The sequence below is a fragment of the Perca flavescens genome, chromosome 7, assembly GCF_004354835.1.
Source record: "Perca flavescens isolate YP-PL-M2 chromosome 7, PFLA_1.0, whole genome shotgun sequence".
Classification (NCBI taxonomy): Eukaryota; Metazoa; Chordata; class Actinopteri; order Perciformes; family Percidae; genus Perca; species Perca flavescens.
The window spans coordinates 19720554-19748269 of NC_041337.1; the positions used below are offsets into that span (position 1 = coordinate 19720554).

The 27716-nt window shown below is 39.5% G+C and overlaps 1 protein-coding gene across 1 annotated transcript; it reads left to right on the forward strand.

The window, feature by feature from the left end:
* The first annotated feature begins 4902 nt into the window (after positions 1 to 4902).
* On the forward strand, positions 4903 to 27574 carry cacna1sb (calcium channel, voltage-dependent, L type, alpha 1S subunit, b). Its single transcript, XM_028582139.1, has 45 exons — positions 4903 to 5362; positions 6847 to 6952; positions 8846 to 8985; positions 9187 to 9320; positions 9481 to 9633; positions 9780 to 9985; positions 10151 to 10254; positions 10349 to 10494; positions 10572 to 10650; positions 10741 to 10901; positions 11004 to 11229; positions 11325 to 11532; positions 11737 to 11857; positions 12619 to 12733; positions 13347 to 13446; positions 13538 to 13607; positions 13956 to 14088; positions 14232 to 14361; positions 14455 to 14514; positions 15126 to 15232; positions 15365 to 15452; positions 15873 to 15980; positions 16098 to 16150; positions 16241 to 16387; positions 16624 to 16825; positions 16958 to 17116; positions 17948 to 18058; positions 18150 to 18233; positions 18944 to 18991; positions 19410 to 19436; positions 19530 to 19655; positions 19744 to 19809; positions 19943 to 20034; positions 20120 to 20279; positions 22383 to 22510; positions 22637 to 22733; positions 23504 to 23606; positions 23696 to 23797; positions 23890 to 24023; positions 25001 to 25126; positions 25253 to 25461; positions 25545 to 25609; positions 26016 to 26062; positions 26154 to 26228; positions 26745 to 27574. Exons 1-45 carry the CDS (start codon positions 5181 to 5183, stop codon positions 27045 to 27047), a joined length of 5541 nt encoding a protein of 1846 aa, XP_028437940.1. The 5' UTR covers positions 4903 to 5180; the 3' UTR covers positions 27048 to 27574.
* The last annotated feature ends 142 nt before the right edge of the window (positions 27575 to 27716 follow it).

The following is a 27716-nucleotide window of genomic DNA, read 5'->3' on the forward strand; positions in this document are numbered from 1 at the left end:
CAACATACTTTCCCATGCAAAGAGAGAAATGGAGAATGGTGTATATAACCGAGCTTTAAAGCAATCCTCAATGTCATCAATTCTCTGCCACTGGAGAATGTCCTAAATCAGTAAAGCTGCTGATAATGGGGTTAAGTGTGGCAGAATCAGGATGCCATATGGCTTTCAAAGGCCCTCATGTGTATCATTATGTCAGTGAATTCCCTCTCGCGTCCTACTACTGATGTCTGTTGGGGAAAGTTTATTACAACACTCTGACTGACGTTACCTCACAATGTGAACTACTGAAGTTTATTTATATTTATGGATTGTTTTATTGTTAAAGGTGCAATATGTAATATTGTGTGTAATACTGGCAGCTAGCGGTTAAAATAGTTACTGCACTACCAATTCAAAATACTGGAGAGTCGTCTCCCCCGCCCCCTCCTGCCCAGACTCGAAGTTCACGGGGGTTGCCAGGCTGAGACCGCAGCATTCACAACAATGTTGCTAGACGCTTTTCTCACATAGCCAGACATTACTCCACAGCACAGCGGAGTAGCTAACGTTAGATGCTGGCTATATTGACAGTCATAAAAGCCTGTGCTCACGTGGAGCTCTGTAACCAACTAACAGACACACTTTTTCGGCTTAAAATTACAGTATGAACCGCTAAAAACACAACATCCTCACTGTTCTCTCCAGACGCCAGTCAGGCACACTTCCTCGGCTTAGAATTACAATACAAAACGCTAAAAATACCACTACCTTGCCGACGGAACACACTTCATTGGCTTAGAATTACGGCAACAATCGCTAAACACACTGCAAACTCATAGTCTCCTCTTTCCGATTTACAGCCCCCCTCTCGTGGCTTAAAATAACTCACCGTTGTCGGCTCCAGCCGCTGAACTACACATTGTAAACAGCCATGGGCTGCTTGCCTGGTCCTCCCGGTAACGTTAACAGTTAGCATGGCGGCGTTAGCCAGTACCAGTCGGGATCACTTTACTGGCTATGTCTCAATTGTTTTTGCGAGTAACCAACTCGGTTACTCTAGCTATATAATTCAATGTGAGTACACAAATGTTGAAATGACAAAAAATGCCCATCCCTAGTAGCTGTGATAAATTAGCGTGGAGCTAATGCTTACCGGTTCAGGAGAAAATAAGCCAACTCTGCGTCCTTTTGGGCTCTAAGCTGTCTCCATCTTTCAAATTCAACTCCAATATTTACCAGGGGGTTGTTACGTCTCTGGTCACGCAACTGTTAGAAACATGCTGTTTTCATTTTTTTATGTCATGTAGAATCTATCTCCGTTGATCCTGTTCGTTTGTTTGCTGCTTTCATGGCTGTACTAACGTTACAGCTGTAGCGCGCTGGGTTTACGTTTTTACAGGTATATCTGGCAACCCGGCCTGCCTGTCAAACTGGGCCGTTGATAACACACAGATCAAAACATAAACATAAATTCCGTCACGGAATGTAAATTTCAAAAAGAAAAAATACTGAAATTAGCATTGTTGTCAGAAAAGATAGTATTTCAGTTTAACATGTTTCCTTAATATCTGATGAGGCATTGGTGTCATTTTTGGATTTATTACAGTACAAATATTACATATTGGACCTTTAAAGTGTTTTTGTTTAGTATAATTTCATATCACTTGTATCCATGTTTTGTATTTATATTTATCTCCAGCCTAACTGGAGTATTGCACCACTCATGTCTATACATTCGCTTGATGTGAAATAAAAAAAAAATCCCCCCAAAATGTATAAGATTTTGTTTTTCATTCCTCTACATGTTTGCTGCAAGAGTCACTGCTTTTGTTGATTGACAATAGGGGGTGACAGAGTACACAATGGCCCTCATTTATCAACCTAACGTAGAAACCAGCGCAGATATGAGCGCAGAAATCGTCTTACGACAGGCTTCACGTGGGATTCATGAAACGTTCGTATCACACCAATCAGAGCGAAAGAATGGTCGTACATTGATAAATGCGGCGGCTGGAAACGATCGTCATTTAAATATCACGCCCCAATATATTCTGGGTTTTGAGGCCTCGCCCCTACAATTTACGACATGGCGAGACGTAATCCGGTTGAGAAGCGGAACCTTTCAGAGGTGGAGATTGAAACCCTGATATCTCAGGTTCATTTGCACTAACGTGTGTACTATTTGGTAAAACTGGTATTAAAGGCTGTAGAAAGAATGCGGGATGAAAAGAGATCACTGATGCGATCAACAGTGTTGCCGTAGTAAATCGGACTCCAGCTGAAGTTTAGCCTATTTAATTTATACATCCTTGACACATTTTCTATAGTCCTAATAGTAATATACAGGCTTCTATTGTAATCTATTAGGCCTACATGTAGGTGTACCTATAATTAAATAAACACAGGGTAGCGGAGTTTATGCAGTGTCTTTTATTTTACTCGTGTTCGTCGGAACAAGGCAACAGCTGAGGGAGAGCGCGTGTCCTCCACCCCCCCCGTGCTGGACCCAGAGGGGCTGGAAAAACAAGCCAAAATAACTTGGTCAATGGCAGAAATAAATCATTCACTTGAAAGAGAAACAAAAAACTGAAGAATAAATAAAAATGTTGTGCATCATCATGTTTCCTGTATTGAATATCATTGCCAAACATAACACTATAGGCTATCTTTTAAAATTGAGGAATAATATCCTGTCTCCTTCATATAGCCCTCAGTTGGGGCTGTTCTTTATACTGCTCTCTGGGCATCGGGTCATCTGGCTCCATCGCTACATTTATGGCACTGTGTTTTCCTGTGCGAAGTTGTGCAGAACCCCACAGGCTAAAACAATATGGAAAGCCAAAAGAAACGCCGTGCGAATTGTGACGAATTGTGACCCTTTTGGCTTTCCATAAAACAATGTTGCAGACCGGCGTATAAAGGTCTTCTAAAAGAGCCAGATCTGCCATTGCTGATACGTGATCAACTGATGACTTCTGCTTCTCCTGTTAAACTGAGTATATGCTGCACCGCAAGTCCACACTGACTCGAAAACTTGCGTACACGAGTTCAGACCAGACGTGAGATTTGATCGCAGCCTACACTCACGTCCAAATTGATAAATGCCGAGCTTTGCGTAGGAATCGGCGTACGCCCGTCGTACGCCTGTTTTAGGTCGTACGCACGTTTCATAAATGAGGGCCAATATGTGTGCTCTCAGCTTGCGCTCTACTCATGTACTGCTTTATCATTAAATCAATCCTCACATTTGGTGTGGTGTTCAGCTTTTGGGAAAACATTCAACAGTTTATCCTCTGTCATACTGAAGATTATGTTGTCAATTTGAAAAAGCATAAGCAGTTGTATCCTACATACATCCTACTTATTTTCTTCCAAAATCCCATAAAGCTAGCCTGACAAGCCAGACCCACATCAACATGTTGGGTCTGGGAACTCACCGTTGACAGGGCTCAATCCGAGGGGCGGGATAAAAGGTTGTCTTTCAACGAAGAAGGTAGCGAAGCTAGTTGATAGATTAAACTTTTGCCATATCCAGTCGGCAAAACTCCGAACACATCTTCCTTTTTTAAGAATGATTTCTGTGCCGTTTTTTGTCCTTTTCTCAAAGAAAAGCTTAACTCCAAGTCTTCCAGAAGACTGCTGTTCCCAGCAGCAGCAGCAGCCATAAGCCCGCCCACCGACTCTATACACGATGTGATTGGCCTGACCAGAGTTTGGTTTTTCCAGCTCGCAAGTCAACGGAGAGTTCCTAGACTGGCTGCAAATTAAATTTGCTGCCGCTAGGGTGCGTCTAGATTTCTAGGCTACCATAAAGCTCTATCCAAATTAATTTGTTTAGGGCTGGGTTTAATAGTTTAGATATATAGATATTAGATATAGATATTATCATTTGTCAAATTTAAATTGTGTCATGATATAGTGAGCATAGTTTTATATCCTTTTACAGAATGTTGTGGTCCAAATGAATGATTCTGTGCATTATTTAATCATAAATTCACAAAATGAGGTGTTGAAGTTCTTGATTTAGATCGTAGTACTGTGCAACATTGAACATCAATTTGATTTGATTTTCTTTTGCTTGCATTTTCTACATTGCGACACACATTGGTAACACAGTCACTTTAGCACCTTCTATTTAAGCACGAATAGTTTGTAACACACCATAACCCAGACATTGTAAGTGTCTTATTAATGTACAGTATTTGTCAGCTATTATTACTTCTCCTATAGAAAACATTTTATATTATTACAACTGTGTTTGCCGTCCTTATATGTTAACACGCTAGCCTCCATGTATGGGTGCCCTGCAGGAGGAGTTGACAAATCAATGCATAACATTTTTTATCTGCATACACCTACATTATAGTTTCTTATAAACCATTTAATAAATGTTTATATTCTGCCTAGAAATGTTTAATTTGGGGGTGTTACTAAAGTGTAACTAAACATGTAAGGTAACATGTAACCCATCCCTATATTTTTGGCAGGAAGGATTCCTGAAAGTTTGGGATTCTGTGACGGACTATCTCAAATGGTCTCTTTAATCATTTCTTGGTCCTTCAGAAATATTTCCACCTGCACAATGTCACACTGGAGGCACAAACATCCATGTGTAGTTTCCATTCCTCTCTGTTCACTATTTTTTCACAGTTTAGGGTTCAACACCAGTGTCCAGCAGCAGAGCAGCTGGGTCTGTTTGGAAAGGGAGGGCAGGTTTAGGAGGCTAGTGGTGATATTATGCTACTGCAAGCCCCCGCAAACTGTCTCGCCCCTTCTTTGTGCTCTTTTCCACCACTGCTGCCCTGCCCCAACCCCCTCTTGATCCCATCTACTCCCATCTTCCACCTTCCAGCCCCCACCCTCTTAACCATCCCCAAGCATGGCCTGTCAATGGTTCACAGTCTAAATTTAAACTACAGGACCAACTGCTACTCCAGCCACTCTGGGCTCCTGTTATTTTTCCCTGCTGAAGGGGCTTTTCTGTCAGAGGCCCTCAGCCAGGAGGAGAGGCCTGTGGCTCTGCGTGAGGGAGACAGAGTCAGAGGAAGAGGGGAGAGAGGGCAGCGCACACAGGATCAGCAGGTCTGGAACCCAGAGCAGGCCTTCGCAACGGGGAGTTATAAAGTGCCTCTTTTTGGGATTATCAGTGAGAAGACACATTTCTACAGGACTGGGAGCTTGTCTCAGGCGTAGGCGTCAAGATGGCAGCCAACGCAGAGGCCAAGCCGGTTATCATGAATGAAGAGGAGCTGAAGAGGAAGCAGAGGGAGAAGCTGAAGAAGCTACAGGCGACAGGGGGAAACCCTCGACCTGCTAGAACCCTCTTCCTCTTCAACCTCAAAAATCCCTTCCGCAAGGCCTGCATCAGCATTGTCGAGTGGAAGTATCCTTTATATCTTACACACCTGCCCACGTTTTACACAACTCAGACTTTTGTGTTTGTAATATTAGGTAGACGTTGGCTTAAAAATGTGCCCTTCAAACAGAAGTATTTTACTCGTAAATATACAGTATGATACTCAGGGCATTATACAGTTATTACAGCATGTAAGGCTCTGGTCAGGAACACTGACAGCTACAGAAATGAAGTGGCTGCAGGCCAGTGAATTATCAGCCATGTAGTTCACCTGTGGTAAGTCCAAGCCAAGTCTCTTTCAAATCTGTGTTAAGGCAATCCCTGAAGTGTTAAGACTTTTGTTATGTATCGGGCAGCCCTGTGTCAAAGTCAAGTTTGTAGCCTTCATATTTTCACCTAGAGAGCTTCTTAAGCCAATCTATTTGCAAAGAACCGGCAGACAATTAATGAAGCCACCTGTTAGTGTCCTGATAGCTGACAGTCTGCTTTTAATGTGGAAATAGCTGCTCTGAAATGCTGGCACCCTGTGAGGCTTGGAGCCTGAACACAAGGCAGGCTGCTGAGTGATGTTATGGCCCCTGTAGGGGAGTTTCCTGCTTTCAGCCTGATGTCCATTCCTGTATAATACATATTTTACATCCAAAATAGAATGCACTGATTTATCCAGAGACAGCCCTAGCGTCACAATAGGATTCACAGAGTTTAATGGGATTTTTATAATAATATGTGGAGTAAATAATATAATTTCTCTTAACAGTTTCACTGAACTGTGTCTCCATATGCTCAGCCAGGTCATGAGGTTTTACTGTTTAATCCCATTGATATTTGATTCTGTAACACAGGGCATGGATGCTGTGTTTAGAACAAAATTACAGAAATAGACTGAACCCCTTAATTCCTTGTTGTACAATTAAAAAAAAGTACCTTACTTATAGCTTAAGGAATAAACAATTGTCTCTTAGAATAACCAAACAGCCTTTTTTTTCCTGATGACTAGTCTGTGTTTAAATGGTTTGGTCATATTCTTGGGCTGTGCAGCTGTCCTGTGGCATCACAGGGAGACATGATGCTGACCTGGCAGGGAAATTCTCTTAGAGAGCCCCCTATGGACGAGAATGAAGCAGCACAGCAGACAAGATTACATTTACTGTGAGCACTTTGCCCGCTAACGAAGGGCTGTGAAAGGGATGATGTTTCAAGCAGCATTTAGAGGCACTGGGTAATGTAAGCAGAGTTTGTAGACCTGTTTGATTTATTTTATTTGGTTTTCTACATAAAATCACAAAACATGCACAGATAAAGAAATGGGCAATCTATTTTCTTACCCATCCATTGTTAGTATTTACTGGACATGTACACTAATCGTGTGCATAACAAATATACTAAAATATTATCATCAAGAATAGTTCCGGAGAAATTGTATCCCCTTGTTAATATTCCTTATTGGAATACTGAGAGTTTATCAGTCCTCCCTATGTATTGTTGTTATGAACCTGAGTTTCCCCATCCAGAACCTTTGAGATCATCATCTTATTGACTATCTTTGCAAACTGCATTGCTTTGGCTGTATTCCTGCCCATGCCTGAAGAAGACACCAATAACACCAACACAAGCTTGGTGAGTATGAGTTTGAACACAAATCCTTTCTTTGATGTATGACACACTCTTCATATCTAAGAGTTTCAGCTGCTCACTGGTCTGAATGCCAAGCGCCATTAGACACAACTCAGGTCTTTATTTGGGATCCCATCTGTGTTTTAATACAAAGATAAGTGTCCTATGATATTTGGTTTTATGAATGTATTAATTGAAATGCCCCACAAACTGGTTGAAATATACAAGCCTATGAAACTGAGCTTGTTACATATGAATGGATCAGTTTCAGGGTTTGCTTGTTTGTTTGTTTTCTGCTAAACACAATAATTGTGGAAACATTTGTTACGTATTCTGTGTAAAAAGCCTAAAGGTTTCATGACTCTTCTCACTCTAGATGACAGGTGATTCACAGAGTCTCTCAAGTTAAAGTAGTGAAAACTATCTGGTGGCAGGTGTTTGACCACTGGATGCTGCTGATGTGTTTACAGGTGTTATTATATTTCAACCTCCTGGGTGTGTGTTTACACTGCTGTGGGGATGTGGATATAGTGTATTAAAAGGTGGGCGACTGAACAAATACAATCAGGGATGATCAAAGTGAGCAAAATATATATGTTTGCTCTTGCACAGTGTACACATCTTGCCAAGTTCTGGATATTTGGTTTTATGGTATTGAGAAGGCTTGTTCTCAGAGACTTGACATGCGGATCACTGCCTCTGAGATGCCTGACAACCAGCTCAAATGTCAATATATAGCACCAACAGCCTCCATCCAGTCAATAACCTCATTACTAGATTAAAGCTATCAATTTTGTTGGTGCCCAACTGATTGACAGCTAAATGCATCAAGCCATCAGGTATCTGGACCTGAAACTGACCCCATTTCTTTAATATCTTTGCTTTGGCCCACTTACCAGCCTTCTCCCAAATCCTTCTTACTTCTTACTGTGCCATTCCTCAGAGGTGAACGGTGTAAGAGGATCTGGTCATCTTCACCCCCCTTTTTCTGTTAGAAGTAGGTCGGCCCAGGCAGCGTCACTCTCCTGACGCAGGTGGATACAGTAGAGGCCACAAATGTTTCCTCATGTAACCACATTCATACTCATATACTAAATATAATGGCTTGTAACATTGATACACTTTTTGTCTGTAAACATATGTATTTTTGTGAATGTATGCAAGGTTTCATTTGTAATATACTGTACCTCAAATTAGCTCTCTGATTTGGCTGGATTTCCTGGGAGCTCTATCATAATGTTCTCCTATTACAGTTTCTCCTGCAAAATGTGTATTTATTTAATTGTATCAGCAATGAAAAGCAAAAGGAAAATGTAGTCTATCTAATGATGACAATTTGAAGCTGCAGTTTGTAAGCAAATATGTGCAATGGAGTGTTTTGGTTGTAATAAGGTTCCCCTGACGTTGCATAGCTGTTATTACTACTCCTTTGTCGTCAGTGGCAATCACTACTGAGGAAAGCCATTCTCAGCTCTGTGTAAATCTGCTGTTTGTCGACCTCCTTTGTCTCTGAAAACAGCAACACTAATGATAAAAACACAGATACAGGCCCGACTTACAAGCAGATCATTTTATTTAACTACACTGATGTTTATCTATTTACATCTCTAAACTAAATTGTGGCTTGTTTCATTAATCATAATGTGACTACTGGGCCACCCATCAGTTTAAACCTTCTGAGGATGTGTTTAATCTGCATACAAATTAGCTAAGTGTCAATTAATCCTTATAAGTTTATCTAATACTAGTTTCATCTACTGCTATTCCTCCTAGCAGGTAATTAAATCTTAAAGTTGTCATTTACTCCAATCATCCCATATTTTACTAGAGGATTGAACCTGAAGGTTGTGAGCTCTATAAAATGTAATCTCCTGGTTTGTGCTTCGCTTGCTGCAGGAGAGTTTGGAGTACATCTTCCTGATCATATTCACGTTAGAGTGCTTTCTTAAGATAGTGGCCTATGGGCTCGTGTTCCATGAAGGCGCCTATTTACGGAACTGTTGGAACATATTGGACTTTGTCATCGTCTTCATGGGGTAAGATGAGCTCTGAGCTGCAGGTGGATATCTCTACCACAGCTTCCCTTTTACCACATTTAAGAAACTGCCATTGACACTTCAATTGTAATAGTTGAAAATGTCATATCTTATAGTAATATCAAAACTAGAATATTGTTGAATGCCCATTTTGTATCGTGTAGGGGTAGGTACTTATGGTTGTATGATCTTTTCCTACAGCCTCTTCACCTTTGCCTTGGATACCATCAATAAGATAGCAGATGTGCCAATGGAAAAGGGTGGGGGGTTCGACATGAAGGCACTGAGAGCCTTCAGAGTGCTGCGGCCCTTACGTCTTGTCTCTGGAGTCCCCAGTAAGAGCCTCTTCTGTAATCCTATACTGTATACTGTATAAAAACCCTGTGTCCATGTCACACTGTGTGATTAATGTGGAAATACTGTTTATGTGAAGAAAAGACACTGCTGAGATGTTGTTCTTTGTTGTAATGTTTTCGTTTTAATGTTCACATCTAGGCCTGCAGGTGGTGATGAACTCCATCCTCAAAGCCATGCTGCCTCTGCTGCACATCGCCCTGCTGGTCTTTTTACTGGTAACCATCTATGCCATCATGGGACTGGAGCTCTTCAAGTGCAAAATGCATAAAACCTGCTACTATGTTGGCACAAGTACGTATGAAGGGCACAATCAGACACTGTTGCACATGGGCTTTTATATATGTTGTGATTTATAGTCATACCTGAGACATTACCAGTTATAATTCACATAAGCTACATTCAGAAAATTATATGTATGTCTTCTCTTTTGCCCGCAGATATCTATTCCACAGCAGAAGGTGAGCTGCCTGCACCCTGTGCTCAGGCTGGTAATGGACGCCGCTGCACGATCAACGGCTCTGAGTGTCGACCAGGCTGGGAGGGTCCCAACAATGGCATCACCCACTTTGATAACATTGGCTTTGCCATGCTTACAGTCTACCAGTGTATCACCATGGAGGGATGGACCAAAGTGCTCTACTGGGTCAGTGATTGCTTGAACATTATCTTGGTTGTTTTCAGTTTCAGTGTTGGGGAATTTATGCTTTTGCCACCAAACCTTTACAACTGTCTAGATTTTAGGTATTCATTGAGTTAAGTGTACCTAACAGAATACATTGTTTGTGGCTGACCCAGAGATGTCTTTCAGGTTAATGATGCCATAGGTAATGAATGGCCCTGGGTCTACTTTGTTCCCCTCATTCTGGTGGGTTCCTTCTTTGTGCTCAATCTGGTTCTGGGTGTGCTCAGTGGGTAAGACAACTATTATCTTCTGCCTTTCTACTGTCTGCATCTTGCATCATCACGTGAACAAGTTAACATGCTGTTTTACTGTCTTTACCCTCAGAGAGTTTACCAAAGAGCGAGAGAAGGCCAAGTCACGTGGAGAGTTCCAGAAGTTGCGAGAGCGTCAGCAGCTGGATGAAGACCTGCATGGCTACATGGAATGGATCACTCATGCTGAAGTCCTGGATGCCGACCGAGAGGGCAAAGGTCAGCACTATTAACCACCTCAGCCACCCATCCCATGTAGAGATACTGTTGAATTACAACTGTTCTTCTCTTGTCAGGACTCCTCCCTTTAATCAGTGACTCTGATACAGACAGCCTGTATGACCTGGAAGGAAAGAGTCGAATTGTCTACTACTAGTAAGTCTGCAGCTATGTAAATGTATACATTTTTACATGTAATAATAACGGTGACTCGGCACAGTAAGCCAGGTTTATTGTTGTATTTAGCCGTCTGGCCCGTCGCTGGAACCGTTTCTTCAGGATGAAGTGCCTGCTGTATGTGAAAACCAAGAGCTTTTACTGGATAGTGATGTTCCTCGTCTTCCTCAACACCCTGACCATAGCAACAGAGCACCACCACCAGTCTGACAGCCTCACTTCCCTACAAGGTTGGTGATTAATATATGAATTATTGTGAACATGTTTAAATAAATTGAATTCTGTCACTCCCAGCCTTATCCATTCATCTCTCTCCTCTCTTATCTCAACAGATGTGGCCAGTCGTATACTGCTGGTGCTGTTTATCATCGAGATGTTTGTGAAGATGTATGCTCTGGGTCCCAGAGCATATTTCATGTCCCTGTTTAACCGTTTTGACTTCTTTGTGGTGCTATGCGGTATCCTGGAGATGATCATGTTCTCTGCAGGAGCCGTGACTCCCCTGGGTTTCTCTGTACTGAGGTGTATCCGACTGCTGAGGATCCTTAAAGTCACAAAGTGAGTTATGTCCACTCAAAGGATCTTGTTGCATTAAATTAGTTGTGTGAGATTTAATGTCATTTAACACATCTCTTCTTCTAACTGTTTTGCAGGTACTGGACCTCTTTGAGTAATCTTGTGGCCTCTCTACTCAACTCTGTTCGTTCCATTGCCTCCCTGCTCCTTCTTCTCTTCCTCTTCATCGTCATTTTCTCACTCCTGGGCATGCAAGTGTTTGGGGGGAAATTCAACTTTACCGACCACAGACCCAGACGCAGTAACTTTGACAACTTCCCTCAGGCCCTCATCTGTGTGTTTCAGGTGAGGCTAGACATGGATTCATTTGGACTCTCTGCTTTAAACTCTTAATGTCAGCTTTTCATTTTCTTAAACCTTTCTTGCCTGATTTTGATGACCCATTATGTAATGAAGTGCATTCACAGTAGCAGCATCTGACTCATCCTTTCTGACAGTCATACCTGACATTAATGAATCGCTGTTTTTTAACACTTGGCTATCTCTCAGATCCTAACAGGAGAGGACTGGACCACCATCATGTACAATGGCATTATGGCCTATGGAGGGCCTGTCATTCCTGGCATCCTGGTCTCCATCTACTTTATCGTCCTCTTTGTCTGTGGAAACTGTATCCTTCACATAAACTCACAATATCATCTAGGATTTAACAAGGCTAAGAGTGTACAGACATGCTACCGGCTTAGTTTAGTATGTTAGCATACTAACATTTGCTAATTAGCATTTAACACATGGACAGCTGAGTTTTAACCTGATGATGTTGCTTGATGAAAAGACAGGGGACACCAAAGTTATTACAATTCATCCTGAAGGGACATGAATGTGTGTATGTGTGTAAGATTTCATGTCATCCATCCATCCATCTTCGTCCGCTTATCCGGTGTCGGGTCGCGGGGGGAGCAGCTCCAGCAAAGAAGATTTCATGTCAATCCACTCAAAATCACACTGGTGCTAGAGGAAAAGACAGGGGATCATCAAATTTGGAGAACTTTTTCTGGGACTCATGAATATTTGTACACAGTTTTGTACTAATCCATTCAGTTGCAATGCAATGCAGGGCATGTTGTCGTGCTGGTAGCGCCAGAGGAAAAGTCTGGGGATCACCAAGATCAGTTGGATGTGGAGATAGGTCTGGCAATGCGAGACTAGTAGGATACATTCTCTGGGGACCATACATGTCTGTACAAAATGTCATGGCAATCCATCCAATAGTTGTTGAGATATTTCAGTCTGGACCAAAGTGGTGGGCCAACCATCATACCAACATTGCCATCCATAGAGCCATGCCGCTAGTATGGCTAAAACTTGTATACACAGCAATGATGTTTTTTAAAAACAAGGTTTTGGTTTTCCTGAGCTCAGCGCAATCAGATATCCTCCTCAATGTCTTCTTGGCCATTGCCGTCGACAACCTGGCAGAGGCTGAGAGTCTGACTTCAGCTCAGAAAGAAAAGGCAGAGGAGAAGTTGAGGAGAAAGCTACTAAGGTGAATAAGGACCACAGCCACCCAGCACGCAGGCTGTTCTTCTTGTTACTGTCTGGCAGACAATACAGGAGCATGACTGCATGTACCACCAGACTTAGGGACAGTTTTTACCACTAGGCTATCAGGCTTCTTAACTCATAAACCTTGAAATTCCACATCACATATCTGATTACCTGCTGTTTACTGTTTACATAAAATGCACTATCAACATGACTGATTACTTTATTTATTTATCTCACTTATTTATTTATCTCTCATATCCCACATCTTATTCCCTTTTCTTGTTACATTTGTGCAAAACTGCTAGATAAACTTTTACACACAATCCTCCTTTTCATTCAGTATGAAGTGCTATTTTATTTTTCATCCTATCTTATCTTACAGATATTGTAATTTTATCTTATTTTATATTATGACTACTAATTCTCTTATTGCGGCATATAGTGCTTTATTGCTGAGCTGACCCGTTGTCTTGTCAATACATTCACTGTACCGTTGACCCTGTGTTAACCTACATATGACGAAACTTGGAACTAAAAGAATGCCTGTGATGATCTGCTCTGTCTTCTCATTGCTAAACTCTACTCCATTCCCTTTCCTTCCTACCCTCCAGATCCAAAATGCCTGACAAGACTGATGAGGAAAGGGAGAGGATAGCTAAGAAACTGGCAGAGCAGAGATCTAAGATGGAGGGTATACCCACCACAGCCAAGGTTAGTGTTATTTCTGGTACCATATCACATATTAACAATGATCTATTAATCAGGAGCATAAGTAGCTTATGCATTTTTTTTTTTTTTTTAGCTCAAAATTGACGAGTTTGAGTCCAATGTCAATGAAGTGAAAGATCCATTTCCACCTGACGACTTCCCAGGTAACAAATGTCTAATCTTCTTGCTTATTTGCATCTCAAATTCTTTAACCTCTCACATTTCTCAGTGATGTAGTTGTGGCAGAGGGGCATAAATGAATGCAGGAATCCATATTCATTACACTGGCTGTTTACCAGTGCTGCTTTCTTGGCTATGTTACAGTTTAAGTATAGTAACCCCTCATTATTATTAGACTCAGATGAGTTTAAAGAAGAGTCTAAAGTTAGGCTTTTTTTCACTTGACTCTGGTGACTACCATATAAAGTCTATAACATGATTCAGAGAGATTTTCTTTTTTCCAAATATTTTAGTTTACTATAGCATTTTGAGTGTTTTTTTCCACATGGTAGGTGATGACGAGGAGGAAGAGCCTGAAATCCCCATCAGCCCTCGGCCCCGACCGATGGCCGACCTGCAGCTGAAGGAAGAAGCCGTTCCATTGCCTGAAGCCAGCTCCTTTTTTATTTTTGGCCCTCAGAACAAGTAGGAACCAGACATACCAGCCTAAGAATAAAAGTGGTTATATTTAAGTGTTTTCTCAAACTATAATGAAAACACAACAGTGAATTGATTGAACTCACTGCACTGATGACTGTATGTCTTTGCATATATTTATTGGTATCCAGGTTCCGTAAACTGTGCTACAAGATTATCAACGCCTCTTTCTTCACCAACTTAATCCTTCTGTTCATCCTCCTCTCCTCCATTTCCCTGGCGGCTGAAGACCCCATCGATCCCAAGTCCTACAGAAACAAGGTACAACCAAGTCTACCACTACACATTTAATTGGACATTATCTGTTGAAAGAAGGCCAAACTTGACAGCAAACCTTTTTGCTTTTTCCTCCAGATTTTGGCCTATGCTGACATTGTATTCACAACTGTGTTTACCATTGAGATTGTACTGAAGGTAAAGCGCTCTATACATCATGTTCTGCCATTGGGTTTGACTCATGTGGTTTTCATGTGGTTGAAGTCAAGATGCCAGATAACAAATACCACATTGTCTTCTGATATTCTGTGTTTAAATTTGATAATTTTGTGCCAAAAATTACAGAAAACTAAACAACTCAATTCAAATCCACTAATTATATTCTTGGCAGAGAAAAATGACATTAATTAAATTGTTTTATGAGGGGAGAAGCATGTAGAAGCAGAATGAGGCAGGTTTCTATGCAGGTCTTGCATGTTTTTACTGAGGTAGCATATTCAGAACCTAAACAATCACTGTGAAACTACTTAATTCGCAATGATAGTAATTATTGCCCTGCTGAGTTACAAACACTAAACTCACATTTCCAACATTAGGGCTGCAACTAGCAATTATTTCCATTATCAATTAATCTGGGTAAATCCAATACATTTTCTGTCAATCGACCTATTTATTAAATCAATTACGTTTCTCAGTTTTGTTTGACATTAATGCATTAAGACATCTGTTCCTCTGACTAAAGGAAAAGCTTAAACACAAACCTGTTGGGTTTAATATTCTGTGTGTGACTTTATGTATCTGACTGACAGATGACAGTATATGGAGCATTCATGCACGAAGGCTCCTTCTGCCGTAACTCCTTCAACATTCTGGATCTGATTGTGGTTACAGTCTCTCTGCTTTCTATGGGGATGGAGTGAGTAACATTTTGAGATTGCCATATTAGATATAGAACATCCCTATTGTTATTTATTTTTCCTAAATTACAAAATTTTAGTATTCCAAGATGTGCATATCAAGACTGCTTTTTGTCATGTGTTGTGTGCAGATCCAGTGCTATCTCTGTGGTGAAGATTCTCAGGGTGCTAAGGGTGCTGAGGCCTCTCAGAGCCATCAATAGAGCCAAGGGGTTAAAGGTACACACATGCATAAATACAGTAATTCCCCCTGTGGATATGTCTATGTTTCCAGTGGTGGCAGAAGTTATTAGATCATGTACTTAAATAAAACTCTTTAGCTCAATTTTGTGCTGTTTATGTGTAATATTTGATACTTTCACCTCTTTAGGCCTGGGACATCTGAAACATGACAGGGGGCCATACAAGACACTGTTTTTTTCTAAATGTTCATGAGCAATGCATTCTGTTTTATAATCTTATCAAATGTTTAAATGCAAAATCTTAACCTGAAAATTAGTAATTAAAAGTGTAAAAAGTACAATATTTCTTTTTGTTGTGTAGTAGAAGTATAACTAACCTTAAAAAGACCTCATAATTGTGCTTAAGTACAGTACATGTATTAAGTATTAAGTGGTCATTGTTTGTCTTTTATGACAGCATGTCGTCCAATGCGTGTTTGTGGCCATCAAAACCATTGGCAACATCGTCCTGGTCACCATGCTGCTGAATTTTATGTTTGCCTGTATCGGAGTGCAACTTTTCAAGGTAACTCTTTTAAAGATGATGTTGACACTATACTGTATGTAGCATGATACTGTAAAGCTCATATAAGTATAAATGCCTTGCTCCTTATAAATGTGTCCCTAATCCTTTCCCTCCTAGGGTAAATTCTACAGCTGCACAGACCCATCGAAAATGACAGGGGAGGAATGCCAGTAAGGCTAACATATTTCACACTTTGCAGATTTCATCTATCTAAACTGTAATGCTATTTAAGAGTCGCCGTTTTCTGTGTCTGCTCTCAGGGGATACTTTGTGAAGCACATGGAGAATTCTCTACAAGATACAGTGCTGGCAAAGAGAGAATGGATCAATAGTGACTTCAACTTTGACAATGTGCTCTATGGCATGCTGGCTCTCTTTACTGTTTCCACATTTGAGGGCTGGCCAAAGTAAGCACAGCATTTTTTATCCTATCGGTTTGATTGAGTTAGAAGACAAAATATCTTATTATGTGGATATTGAGTTGGAAGTAATTCCATATTCTTGAGCCAGAGATGGTAATAAAGGCAATATATCTTTTTTAATTCACTGAATTATACATTTCATCTACACAAATTAGCCTTGTGGTATCCCTTTGTCTTGCCAATTATTCCTAGTCTCTCAATATCACTCCATTTATTCCCAGACTGTTATACAGAGCCATTGATTCAGATGAAGAAGACATGGGTCCTGTCTTCAACAACCGTGTGGATGTGTCCATCTTCTTCATCATCTACATCATCCTCATCGCCTTCTTCATGATGAACATCTTTGTTGGCTTTGTCATCGTCACTTTTCAGGAGCAGGGTGAGCAGGAGTATAAGGACTGTGAGCTGGACAAGAACCAGGTACGCCAAGACATCTCAGAGGTCAAACAGTGGGCAGTAGGACAGTGACAGAGTCCAATCATTTTCAGTAAAATCTAAAACATGTTAGTAATTATTTTTTTCTATTTATCCCACCTTCTTCCTCCCCTTCAGCGTCAGTGTGTGCAGTACGCCCTGAAAGCTCGACCTCTGAGGTGCTACATCCCCAAAAACCCCTACCAGTACAGAGTCTGGTACATTGTCACCTCCTGCTACTTTGAATACCTCATGTTCTTCCTAATTATGCTCAACACCTTGTGTCTGGGGATGCAGGTATGTAAATTAAGGCTACGTTGCAACACAAAAAAATCATTGAGATTGTATCGAGGCTTCTGACTATTCTTTGTCAATATTCATTGTCTTTAGATGTGAGTGTAAGTGTTTCTGTGTCATAGTCAGAGGAGCTCAGTGTTTGTTAAATCATTTAATCAATAAGAAAAATGAAAACTTTAACTGTCAAAAAGTGGGACATTACAACTTTGTAGCGAAATCCCAGTCCCAATTTATTTATCAAATCTACTTTAAATATTAATTTTCAGATTTTTCTTTTATGTAACTATGGTAAGAGAGGATGACACAATACGGATGAAATCCAATTTTTTGTGTTTCACTATGGGCCAGATTGAATTATTATTCAAAGCTAATTGTATGACAACTTGCCATCATTTCTATTGTTTATGATATTATGGTACTCACCAAAAAACAAGATGAACAAATAGGCCTACTTATAAATATAAATACTTTGGTAACACTTTACTTGAAGGTATCTACATAAGAGTGACATGACACTGTCATGACATATGAACCCTAACCGTGTAACTCTAACCCTAACTTGTCATGACAAAAACCGAATGACACTTAATGACAGAAGTCTTATGTCAAAAACTTTTAGGACTTGTTTATAATGTTTATGACACGTTCATGACAGTGTCATGTCACTCTTATGTAGCTAAATGTTGAATGTTTTAAGCCAGAATATCGCTCTAATGTTAGCATTTTTTTCAAGTTATATGTAATTATCTTAAAACTACATTTTGTACAAATACTACGTCAAATTAATAGTTGTAACATGTTGAGATTAATATTTGCTTCCACTTTGAACAGCACTGTAATCAGTCGGACCATGTCACCAAGCTGTCTGACATGCTGAACTTGATCTTCACTGTGCTCTTCACTGTGGAGATGATTCTCAAGCTCATGGCCTTCAAAGCGAGGGTAATGGCTTCACACTTTGTGGTTCAAATGTTTATCCACCCAATCCAATGTCCAACTGTGTCTGTCAGCAATGCTTTATCTGTCTGTGCAGGGCTACTTTGGAGACCCTTGGAACGTCTTTGACTTCATTATTGTCATCGGTAGCGTTGTTGATGTCATCCTGAGTGAAGTCGATGTGAGTACGAATTATAGAACTTATATTTTTTAAATCTATTCTAATGAATTCCACAGATCCTATTGTAGCTGCTGTATATGAAAGTCCCTGGTGTTGTCTCAATGAGACATTCCCAGTCAATAGTGTGATTCAATTTAAAATGACTGAATGTATTTATGTAATGCTCTGATACAGAAGCATAAAATCATGGCCCAACAGCTGATTGGTGCCAGCAGAACTAGCTCACAGAATGTGGTCAGTACTGTCGTTGGCCATTCTTACCCCAACTCTCCCACTCCCAACCCCCTCAGTTACTTGTGCAACCTCAGAAGCATCGCCATTTCCATCACCAAACACCAAACCAAATTTTCCATTATTCCCACCGGATCCATTGCAATATTTTCAGTGATTCAATGTTTGTGTGTTGTCTGAGCACTTAAAATCTATAAGAGCACAATATCAGTAAATTATTTTATTGTGTTATTTTAATGTGGTTATGCTACACAAACCCAATGTTTTTTTTCTGACCAGTCACTGTTGTTTTTCTCCATTGTTGCACTGCATTGTTCTCACCTTTTCCATCCACAAACAAGCTAGTAGCAATTTCTGTTTTCTCCATTCAATTTCACATTGTCTCCTAATTCTTTTATATCTCCTCCTCTTCTTCTTTTGCATATTTTCCCTCTCAATCCCTCCGCACACCTCACTCCTCATCTGTCTATCCTCCACAGAGTGCCCTGGCTGCCAGTGGAGGACTGTACTGTCTCCACGGCTGTGCTGTAAATATCTGATCACTGCACTGCACTGCTGCATGAGGGTTGCTGTCTGGGCACTCCACTATGTTTGCTGATATATTGGGTTCCAGTACAGCTCAAATACTTTATACACAGGGCTCAACATTGAATATATCAGCACAGAAACTCTAATGATGGCTGGATTGACTGAAAACTGTTAATATCTTGCATGAGTTAGAAGTTGCAGTTCTAGTTTTCAGCAACTAAGACTGGAGGCTTTGTTACTCATTGAAGGTAGAAACATTGCTCTTTAACTCTGGTTGTTGATTGTAAATCATACCTTAATGATGTTTAACAGGTCAGTGCTATGTCTGCTATTTGCCTCCTATTAATTATATTATAACTTGTATCATACATAACCCATGTAACTACAGTGTGCCATCTTTTCATCTACTTTGTGCAGGAGACAAATCCTATGCAAGCAATTGCGGTAAGCCTAAACTTTTTCCGTATTAAAAACCATAAATGTTTTTCCTTTCTTTTAAATGTTCTCCTTAAATCCTTCGGTTATTTTTGTCCATAGGCGTCTGAAAATGCCTCAGTTTCCATCACGTTCTTCCGACTCTTCCGTGTCATGCGTCTGGTCAAGCTGCTGAACCGTTCAGAAGGCATCCGTAACCTTCTGTGGACCTTCATCAAGTCCTTCCAGGTCTGTTACACTGTGGTCATAATCATTTTCAATTTGTATCTCCACTTTTAACACACTTTTAATGACCTATCTGTGTTTGTGTCTACAGGCTCTACCTCATGTAGCTTTGCTTATCATAATGCTCTTCTTTATCTACGCTGTCATAGGGATGCAGGTACTTAATCTAACATTTTATTTTACTGGATGAAATAATTGTAAACCTCTGTAGATAGTTAATGTGCGTAAATATGCGTAAATTCCACTAAAACAAGTTTCCGTATTTGGCACTGATTTTAACAACCCTTCAGATCTTTGGAAAGGTAGCCTTAGTGGATGGCACCCAAATCAACCGCAACAACAACTTCCAGACATTCCCTCAGGCTGTTCTGATGTTATTCCGGTGAGTCCCTAAACCTGGATCATTGGTTAAAAGCTCATTGGCTGCAAGGTCTGAGCCAGGATCTCTCTATGGTTTACGTTTCCAGGTGTGCTACTGGAGAGGCTTGGCAGGAGGTAATGATGGCTTCGATGTATGGGAAGAAGTGTGACCCTAAGTCTGACTTTCTGCCAGGAGAGGAGTACACCTGCGGGTCCAACTTTGCTGTCTTCTACTTCCTCAGCTTCTACTGTCTCTGTGCCTTCCTTGTGAGCAGCAACATTTATCTTTTAGCTGCATTAGTATTTTTATATATTTGTGTGAATGCTGATTCACACAACGATTTTCGGTCGCCTACTACTTATGCATACTTTCAGCTACAAAAAAAACATTCAAATATCAAAATGTTCAGCTTTTTAAGGTGATTTGTGGTTGTATTTAACTTTTCTCCATTTATAGTTTTAGTTTAAGTATTTAAGTATTAAGCTTTTTTCTTTTTACATTAAAATTCAATAGAGCAATCTTTAAATCCTCCTAAGGCTTCTTCCACTTCTAAATGCTACTGCTCTCACAGATGTCATTCAAACTCTTAACTATTCACAAAACCTTCAGCTATTAGAAAATTATTCAGTATTTATTATTTTACAGTTTTTGTGTTATCACTGTTTAAGTTTAGTGCTTCTTTAGGCCTCCTTAAACAACCTCGACATTTCTGGACGAAAGCACAGAGTACCAGTTTTTTAAATTGCTGATATGCCCACATTTTTTAACCTTTATCCACACAAATGATATATCAATATGTTTGCAAATGCTTTCTGGTGCTCACAGTCATTATATTGATACCATGTATTGTTTAGGCTTTTTTCAGGCTTCTTCAATGGGAAGTTTAACAGGGCTCTTTCAGTTAATCTCAGATACTATACTATGTCTTTTTTCGACATATATACTATGACCTTTTTATCACTTTTATCGTCATGCTATACTATGACTTTTTTATCACTTTTTTCGACATACAGTATATATACTATGATTTTTTTGTAATATTCTATACTATGACTTTTTTCAACATACTATATACTATGAATTTCTGAACTTTTTTTCGACGTACTACATTGATGTTTTTCAACATAATATGCTGTGAATTTGTTATCACTTTTTCCCACATACTGACTTAGTGGTTAGCACTGCTGCCAACAGGCATCTAGCAAGTAGTTACTGCAGACTCTGACCCAGGTTTGATTCCCAGTTAATGTTTTTTTTTCAACAAACTATTCAATGACATTATCACTTTTTTCAACATACATACTATGAGTTTTTTATCACTTTTTTTGACATGTATCATGTATCAGAGTATATTTATACTTTTTTAGACATGCTATATTATGACTTTTTTTTATCACTTTTTTTGACATACTATGACTTTAGCACTTTTTTCAACAATCTCCACTATGACTTTTTTGACATGCTATACTATGACTTTTTTTATCACTTTTTTCAATATGCTATACTATGACTATTTCTGATACTATGACTTTTCCATGACTCTTTTGAACATACTATACCATAACTTTATCACTTTTTTCGACATACTATATATACTATGAGTTTTTTCGACATAATATGCTTTGACTTTTTAAGATTTTTTTGGCAGTTTAGACCTTTATTTAATAAGACAGCTCAAACATGAAAGCGGAGAAAGCGGGGAATGACATACATATATACACATATTTTGTGTGGAGTTTGCATGTTCTTCCAGACTTTGTTTAACATACGATACTATGAATTTCTATCACTTTTTTTCGACATACTATTCTACAATTACTTTTGACATGTTATACTATAACTTTTTTATGACAAATATCAAAATGTTCAGGTCTTTAAGGACATTTGTGCTTGTATTCAACTTGTTCTACCATTTATACTTACATACAGTTTTTGTTTTATCACTGTTTAAGTTTAGTGCTTCTTTATTATTTTTCTTTCGGGGCTGCTCAGTGTGGGTGATGTCACAGCTACAGTGCAGTTGAGAGAGAATATTATAAATATAACTTTTTAAAACTTTCTCTTCAACTTGCTCTCATGGCCACAATTTTTACTTCTCATACATCACAATACATTATTATTCATCATTTCAATGAAATTCATACCAAATAAAACCATTCACACTTTTCCAACTATTCTCACTACTTCACCTACTTCTTACGCAATTATGCCAGCAATCCAGTTTAGCCTTTGCAATTTAACTTTTCAGCATTCACAAGTATTTTCTGCAGGAAATGCATTTTCTAGTTCAACAATCATTTTATAATCTAAAAAGAACACAGAAAGGTTAAAACTGTGTAAATACACGTCTTTTTTCCTCTCTACTTCAGATCCTCAATCTGTTTGTAGCTGTCATCATGGACAACTTCGACTACCTGACCCGTGATTGGTCTCTTCTTGGTCCACACCATCTGGATGAGTTTAAGAAGATCTGGGCTGAATATGACCCTGAAGCCACGTAAGCCCAAACACCACTCATGGAACTTCACCATTTAATTTATTTATGCTCAGTCAACACAAGAAATAGGTCAGCTTTAGGTTGGTGTCTTTAAAAATATTATAAGATGTTTCTCTAATCTAACAGGGGTAGAATTAAACATCTGGATGTTGTGACGCTGCTGCGACGCATCCAGCCTCCACTGGGCTTTGGCAAGTTCTGTCCTCATCGTGCTGCATGCAAGGTACATACAGTGCAGTCAGTCATAAACAGTTTCAAAGACCATGGGGTGCATGTATTGTAGAGAGAAAGGTTTTGTGTGTGTTGAATGATAACATTAACAATACAATACGATCACTGTTGATGTACATTGTACAATAACAGCATACAAAGACACTACACAAAAAGAGCATTTACATAATAAACATATAAAATATCCCAAATGAAACTATTAATAATGTACAGGTCTTACAATGTAATTTGGGATATTTTAGAAAAGATTAGGTTTTATTAGGTTTAGATTTAGATAATTTACTATTGTCAATGTAAAATTCACCAACAGAAATTACAAGGTCAATCATATGCTAAACAACATTATTCTTGGTAAAAGAAAAGAAAAATACATGTTTGAGTGAATTATTATTAAGTAATAATGATAAAATGGGGCAATATATAATTTAAAAAGATTATCTATTTAAAGTGTTTGATGTTTTTCTCCACACTGTCTTTATTGAAAATATCAATACAAAGGATTGTGACAGTGTCAGAGTTTGAAAAATGATACATACCTACATATCTCTCACCTATCAAGGACCTCTCATCCTCCACCTAAAATAATATAAACAAATAATAATAATAATACTTAGGATGATGATAATAAAAAATATATATATATAAATTCAGTGGGTTAAAAACCAATATATTAATAGTAATACTTTAAAAAGTGTATTGTATTTGATTTTTTTCTATTACTCTCTGGTGCCAAATTCTCTCAACTTCCTGTCTGGTCTGCAGCGCTTGGTTGGCATGAACATGCCTCTCAACAGTGATGGCACTGTCACCTTCAACGCCACCCTGTTTGCTCTGGTCAGGACTGCACTCAAGATCAAAACAGAAGGTACAGAGCATCAAAAAATGTATATGTTTGCTTCAATTTGATGTACATACTGTAATTCCAATAAATGTTTAATGGATTGTTCTGAACAGGTAACTTTGAGCAGGCCAATGAGGAGCTGAGAGCCATTATAAAATCAATCTGGAAACGCACTAGTATGAAACTGTTAGACCAGGTCATCCCCCCCATAGGAGGTGAGTCTATCAACAGAATTAGTTCAATTTTAACTATACAAAATAATCCAGTATTTCTCACACTGACAGAACTGTGACTTGTCTGGTTGCAGATGATGAGGTGACTGTAGGGAAATTCTACTCCACCTTCCTGCTCCAGGACCATTTCCGTAAGTTCTTGAAGCATCAGGAGGAGTATTATGGCTACCGGCCCTCTAAGAAGAGTGCCTCAGGCCCGGAGATCCAGGTGAGCAGTCATTATGGGGTTAAAATCATTATTATAATGAAAATTAAGTAATAATGTATAATGTCAGACAGGAAATTACTGCATAATAACTGAAAAACATTTTTCAGAATAGCATGCTTTGGCTATTCATATTATTTCTCTTAAGAAGGGTGTCTGCAGGATCTTAAAAAGTATTAAAAAGTCTGAAGTTTTAATGGTCAAAGGTCAAGGTTACTGTTACCTCACAAATCACGTTTTTGACCGTAACTTAAGAATTCATTTGTAATTATGACAAACTCACACAAATGGCTAATAGTATAAAATGGAGTGATGACATTTTATATCCAAAAGGTTAAAGGTCAACTTCAGTGTGGCATCATAAATGTATATTCAACACCATAACTCAGGAACAGAAGGGAGATTGTGACAATATTTCATATATTTGATCAGATACTAAATTGGTGACTCTATTCTTGGGAGCGAACCTCGAAACTGTGGTGATCGTATAGATCTTCTGTGCTGCCGGATTAAAGATGTGTGTGAAGCATCCATGTTTTGCCAAAAAATACACTTAATACCTTTGATTAAATTCCATCAAAGTCTTCACTACATATTATGAGTCTGGACAGACATGGATGTAAACTGCCACTTGACTGGTTGGCGGTGGCGGAGGCATACAACCTTGAGGCAGTAATTCTAGTTTATGTCATACTATACTATGACATTTTTTGTGAGATACCACTATGACTTTTTGTTATGACATACGATATTATGACTTCTTTTTAAATATATTTTCCATCTCACTTCTACATTAAACTGCTGCTGTGTGTTGTTGATGTAACTGGTTAGAACTTGAAGTGGCGATGAGGTCTTAGATTGTACTAAATTTAACTTCAGGATTCCTGCTTATACCCTTTTATGATGTAAATAAATCAATTTTGTATCAGCCAGTGTTTTTTATGCACTAATGTTACAATACATTCTCCATGTTTTTCTAGGCGGGCCTGAGGAGTATCGACGAAGAGGTGGCTCCAGAGATGCACAGGGCCATTTCAGGAGACCTGCAGAATGAGGAAGAGATGGACAGAGCTATGGAGGAGGCTGGAGAAGAAGGCATCTACCAGGTGAGAAACACTTTCTGCAACTTGGCGGAACAGATAAACAGGCAAAATACACTGCATGCAGACTGACTGGTCAATTTGGTTATCTGTGTATTATCTGTGTGTGCTTGTCTTGCTCGGTCTTACCAGCGTACACACGATCTGTTTGGTAACCGGGTGGACTCCTTCTCTGCTGAGCCCGTCATCGCTCAGTCCCAGCAGATGACCAGCCAGCGGCCCCTCAAGTTCTCCGAGAGTCAGTCCGAGTCTCCCCCAAACTCCGCTGACTTGGTGCACACTACCGAATTTTTCCCCACAACCACAACAAAAAACAACACAAACAACAACGCCTTCGCAGAGTGAGCACCAAACACTCCAATCTATCAGATGACATATGCTCAGGGTGAAATGTCTGATGAGTGAAACTTTTGTTGTCTTTCAGATTTTCATTTGATAGAGAAGGCAGTCCAGAAGATTTTTACAATCCCAGTGAGGATGCAGAGCCAGGTATATCAAGAGGTTTTTGGAAATCAATCAATCAAACTTTGAGCGACAAGCTGTTAATAGGGCAGTACAAATATAAACACTAAGATGGTGTGAGAGTAATGCACACAAGAAATAGAAATTATGAATCCAATGAAAGGCTAAGAAGTCATGAAACATTTTTCTAATTTGACCAGGCCTCATAATTCATTTTATAAACATTTGATCAAATAACAATAAAAATAATGTACACTGCTTTTCCATGGACTTTACATTAAACATGGGCCAAGATATACAATTCCAGATCAGCAAATAATGTTCGAATAAAATCTGGCAAATAAGGAGGAACCATGCAGACTGAAAAGGCGATGGATTTCTCTGTTCTTTATAATTATATTCATTAAGTTTTTGTTGATTCTCCCTTGTTTAGGCAACCTGCATTCCTGGAACTTTACAGTGAGAACAGACAAAACACAGGTAAAATGTTATCTAAGGTTAACTCATCCAGTGTAAATGATGATGAACAGCTTATATAGACAAAGTGTGGATGCATATTTTTTCTTTGCAGTTCCCTTACGACCCTAACTATGGTGACAGTCAGAGCCAGAGCTCCTGTACTGCAGCCGACCAGCTTGTCCAGGAGGTAAGAAAGAAAGAATCTGTGTCTGCCTTGTTTTATCAGCAGGAAATGTCCTGAACTGCTGTCCGATCCGTCATTAATAGGTGATCATAAAAATAGCTTCTTGTTTTAGTACCAGGGTAATTTCCTGGACACAAACTAAGCTTGTCCTGAATTGAATTACTATTTATTTCTCCTTAAAAAGATTTTTCAGGGGACACTGCACTTACTTTAAGATCTGCGGATTGCTGAACTTGAGTTTTATATGGGTGTAAGGCAGATTCAGAAAAACTTCACAAATCACAGTAATTATTCATAAACAAACCAAAATCATTTGAATTTCAGTTTTTAGATGACCTCATCAGAAGTCAGTGTAAGGAAAGACTTGTTAAAAACTAAAAATCAAAGCTGAGCTGTAAGAGTTATCAAAATATTATAGTTGAATTGCAGGCTGTATTTGATTTTGTCATTATGGCTGATGCATTACCAGAAATGTTACTGTATGTAAGCAAGGGCACTGCATGTTGTTTTCTTTTCCAGGCTTTAGAACAGGGCGGTCTGGCCTCCCTGGCCAAAGACCCCGGCTTTCTCTCTGTGACTAAGCAGGAGATGGCTGATGCCATGCACACGACTGTCGATGAAATGGAAAGCGTGGCTCAGGGCATCCTCAGCAAACGCGCCGGCAGCGTCACCTCTGTCAAAAAGAGACGTCCCATCCCTGTCCCTCCTCCTGCCGCTGCAGTGGCAGCACAGGCAAAAGGCCAGCCAGATCCGGCTGTGAGGAGAAAGAGACGTCCAATCCCCTCGATTCCCTCCGTACAGGAGGCCGACTCTAACGTTTAGAGGATGTCACTTGAGTTCAAGTGGTTATCTTGTGATTTTTTACACTTGCAGGTGGCTTCACCTCACCTTGCTTTACCAAGCTTGTTGCCACTTTGACAGTCTGTATCTTCTAGCCTGGCTCAAGGCCTACAGGCAGGTTGGCTCAGGTTTAATATATTGCCAAGTGTGGTTGAAAATTAACCAAGGAGAAACAATATATCTGACGCTAAACATCTTCTTAATTTTCAGATTTATTGAAGTAATAAAAAATACTAACTAATTTCAGAGCTAACAGACTGACACACTTCTTTCTTTGTAGCGTTTGTTGAGGCTATCCATTCCATATGACTTATGGGACAACCATGTGAGTGAGCTGAGTGTCTTACTGAAGCCTCACTGAGGGAGGTAGGATAGTGACTGGTGATTAAAATAACTCACTGAATACAAGGAACAGGCAGCTGACTTTAGCGTGCTGCAGTTGAGCGAGGATAGGGGGAAAGGACACCACTTTGGGAAAACGAACAGTTTCTGTACATGAAGGCCCAGAAGAGTTAAACTGAGTATTCAGTTAATGCTTTCAAAAGGGCTGTGGTGCTGGTATGACAAGGCAAGTTAAAGTATTTTTTCTTTGTTGGTACCATCCTCTGATAGGACTTGCTGTCTTTTAATTACGGAGTTTTCTCCTGCTCA

Bases quoted from the DNA above. Each gene is read 5' to 3' on its own strand.
- cacna1sb (XM_028582139.1), top strand. From the start codon at position 5,181: ATGGCAGCCAACGCAGAGGCCAAGCCGGTTATCATGAATGAAGAGGAG. The intron at 5,363-6,846 runs GTATCCTTTATA...TTCCCCATCCAG, and splicing joins ATCAGCATTGTCGAGTGGAA to AACCTTTGAGATCATCATCT. The intron at 10,651-10,740 runs GTAAGTCTGCAG...TGTTGTATTTAG, and splicing joins AGTCGAATTGTCTACTACTA to CCGTCTGGCCCGTCGCTGGA.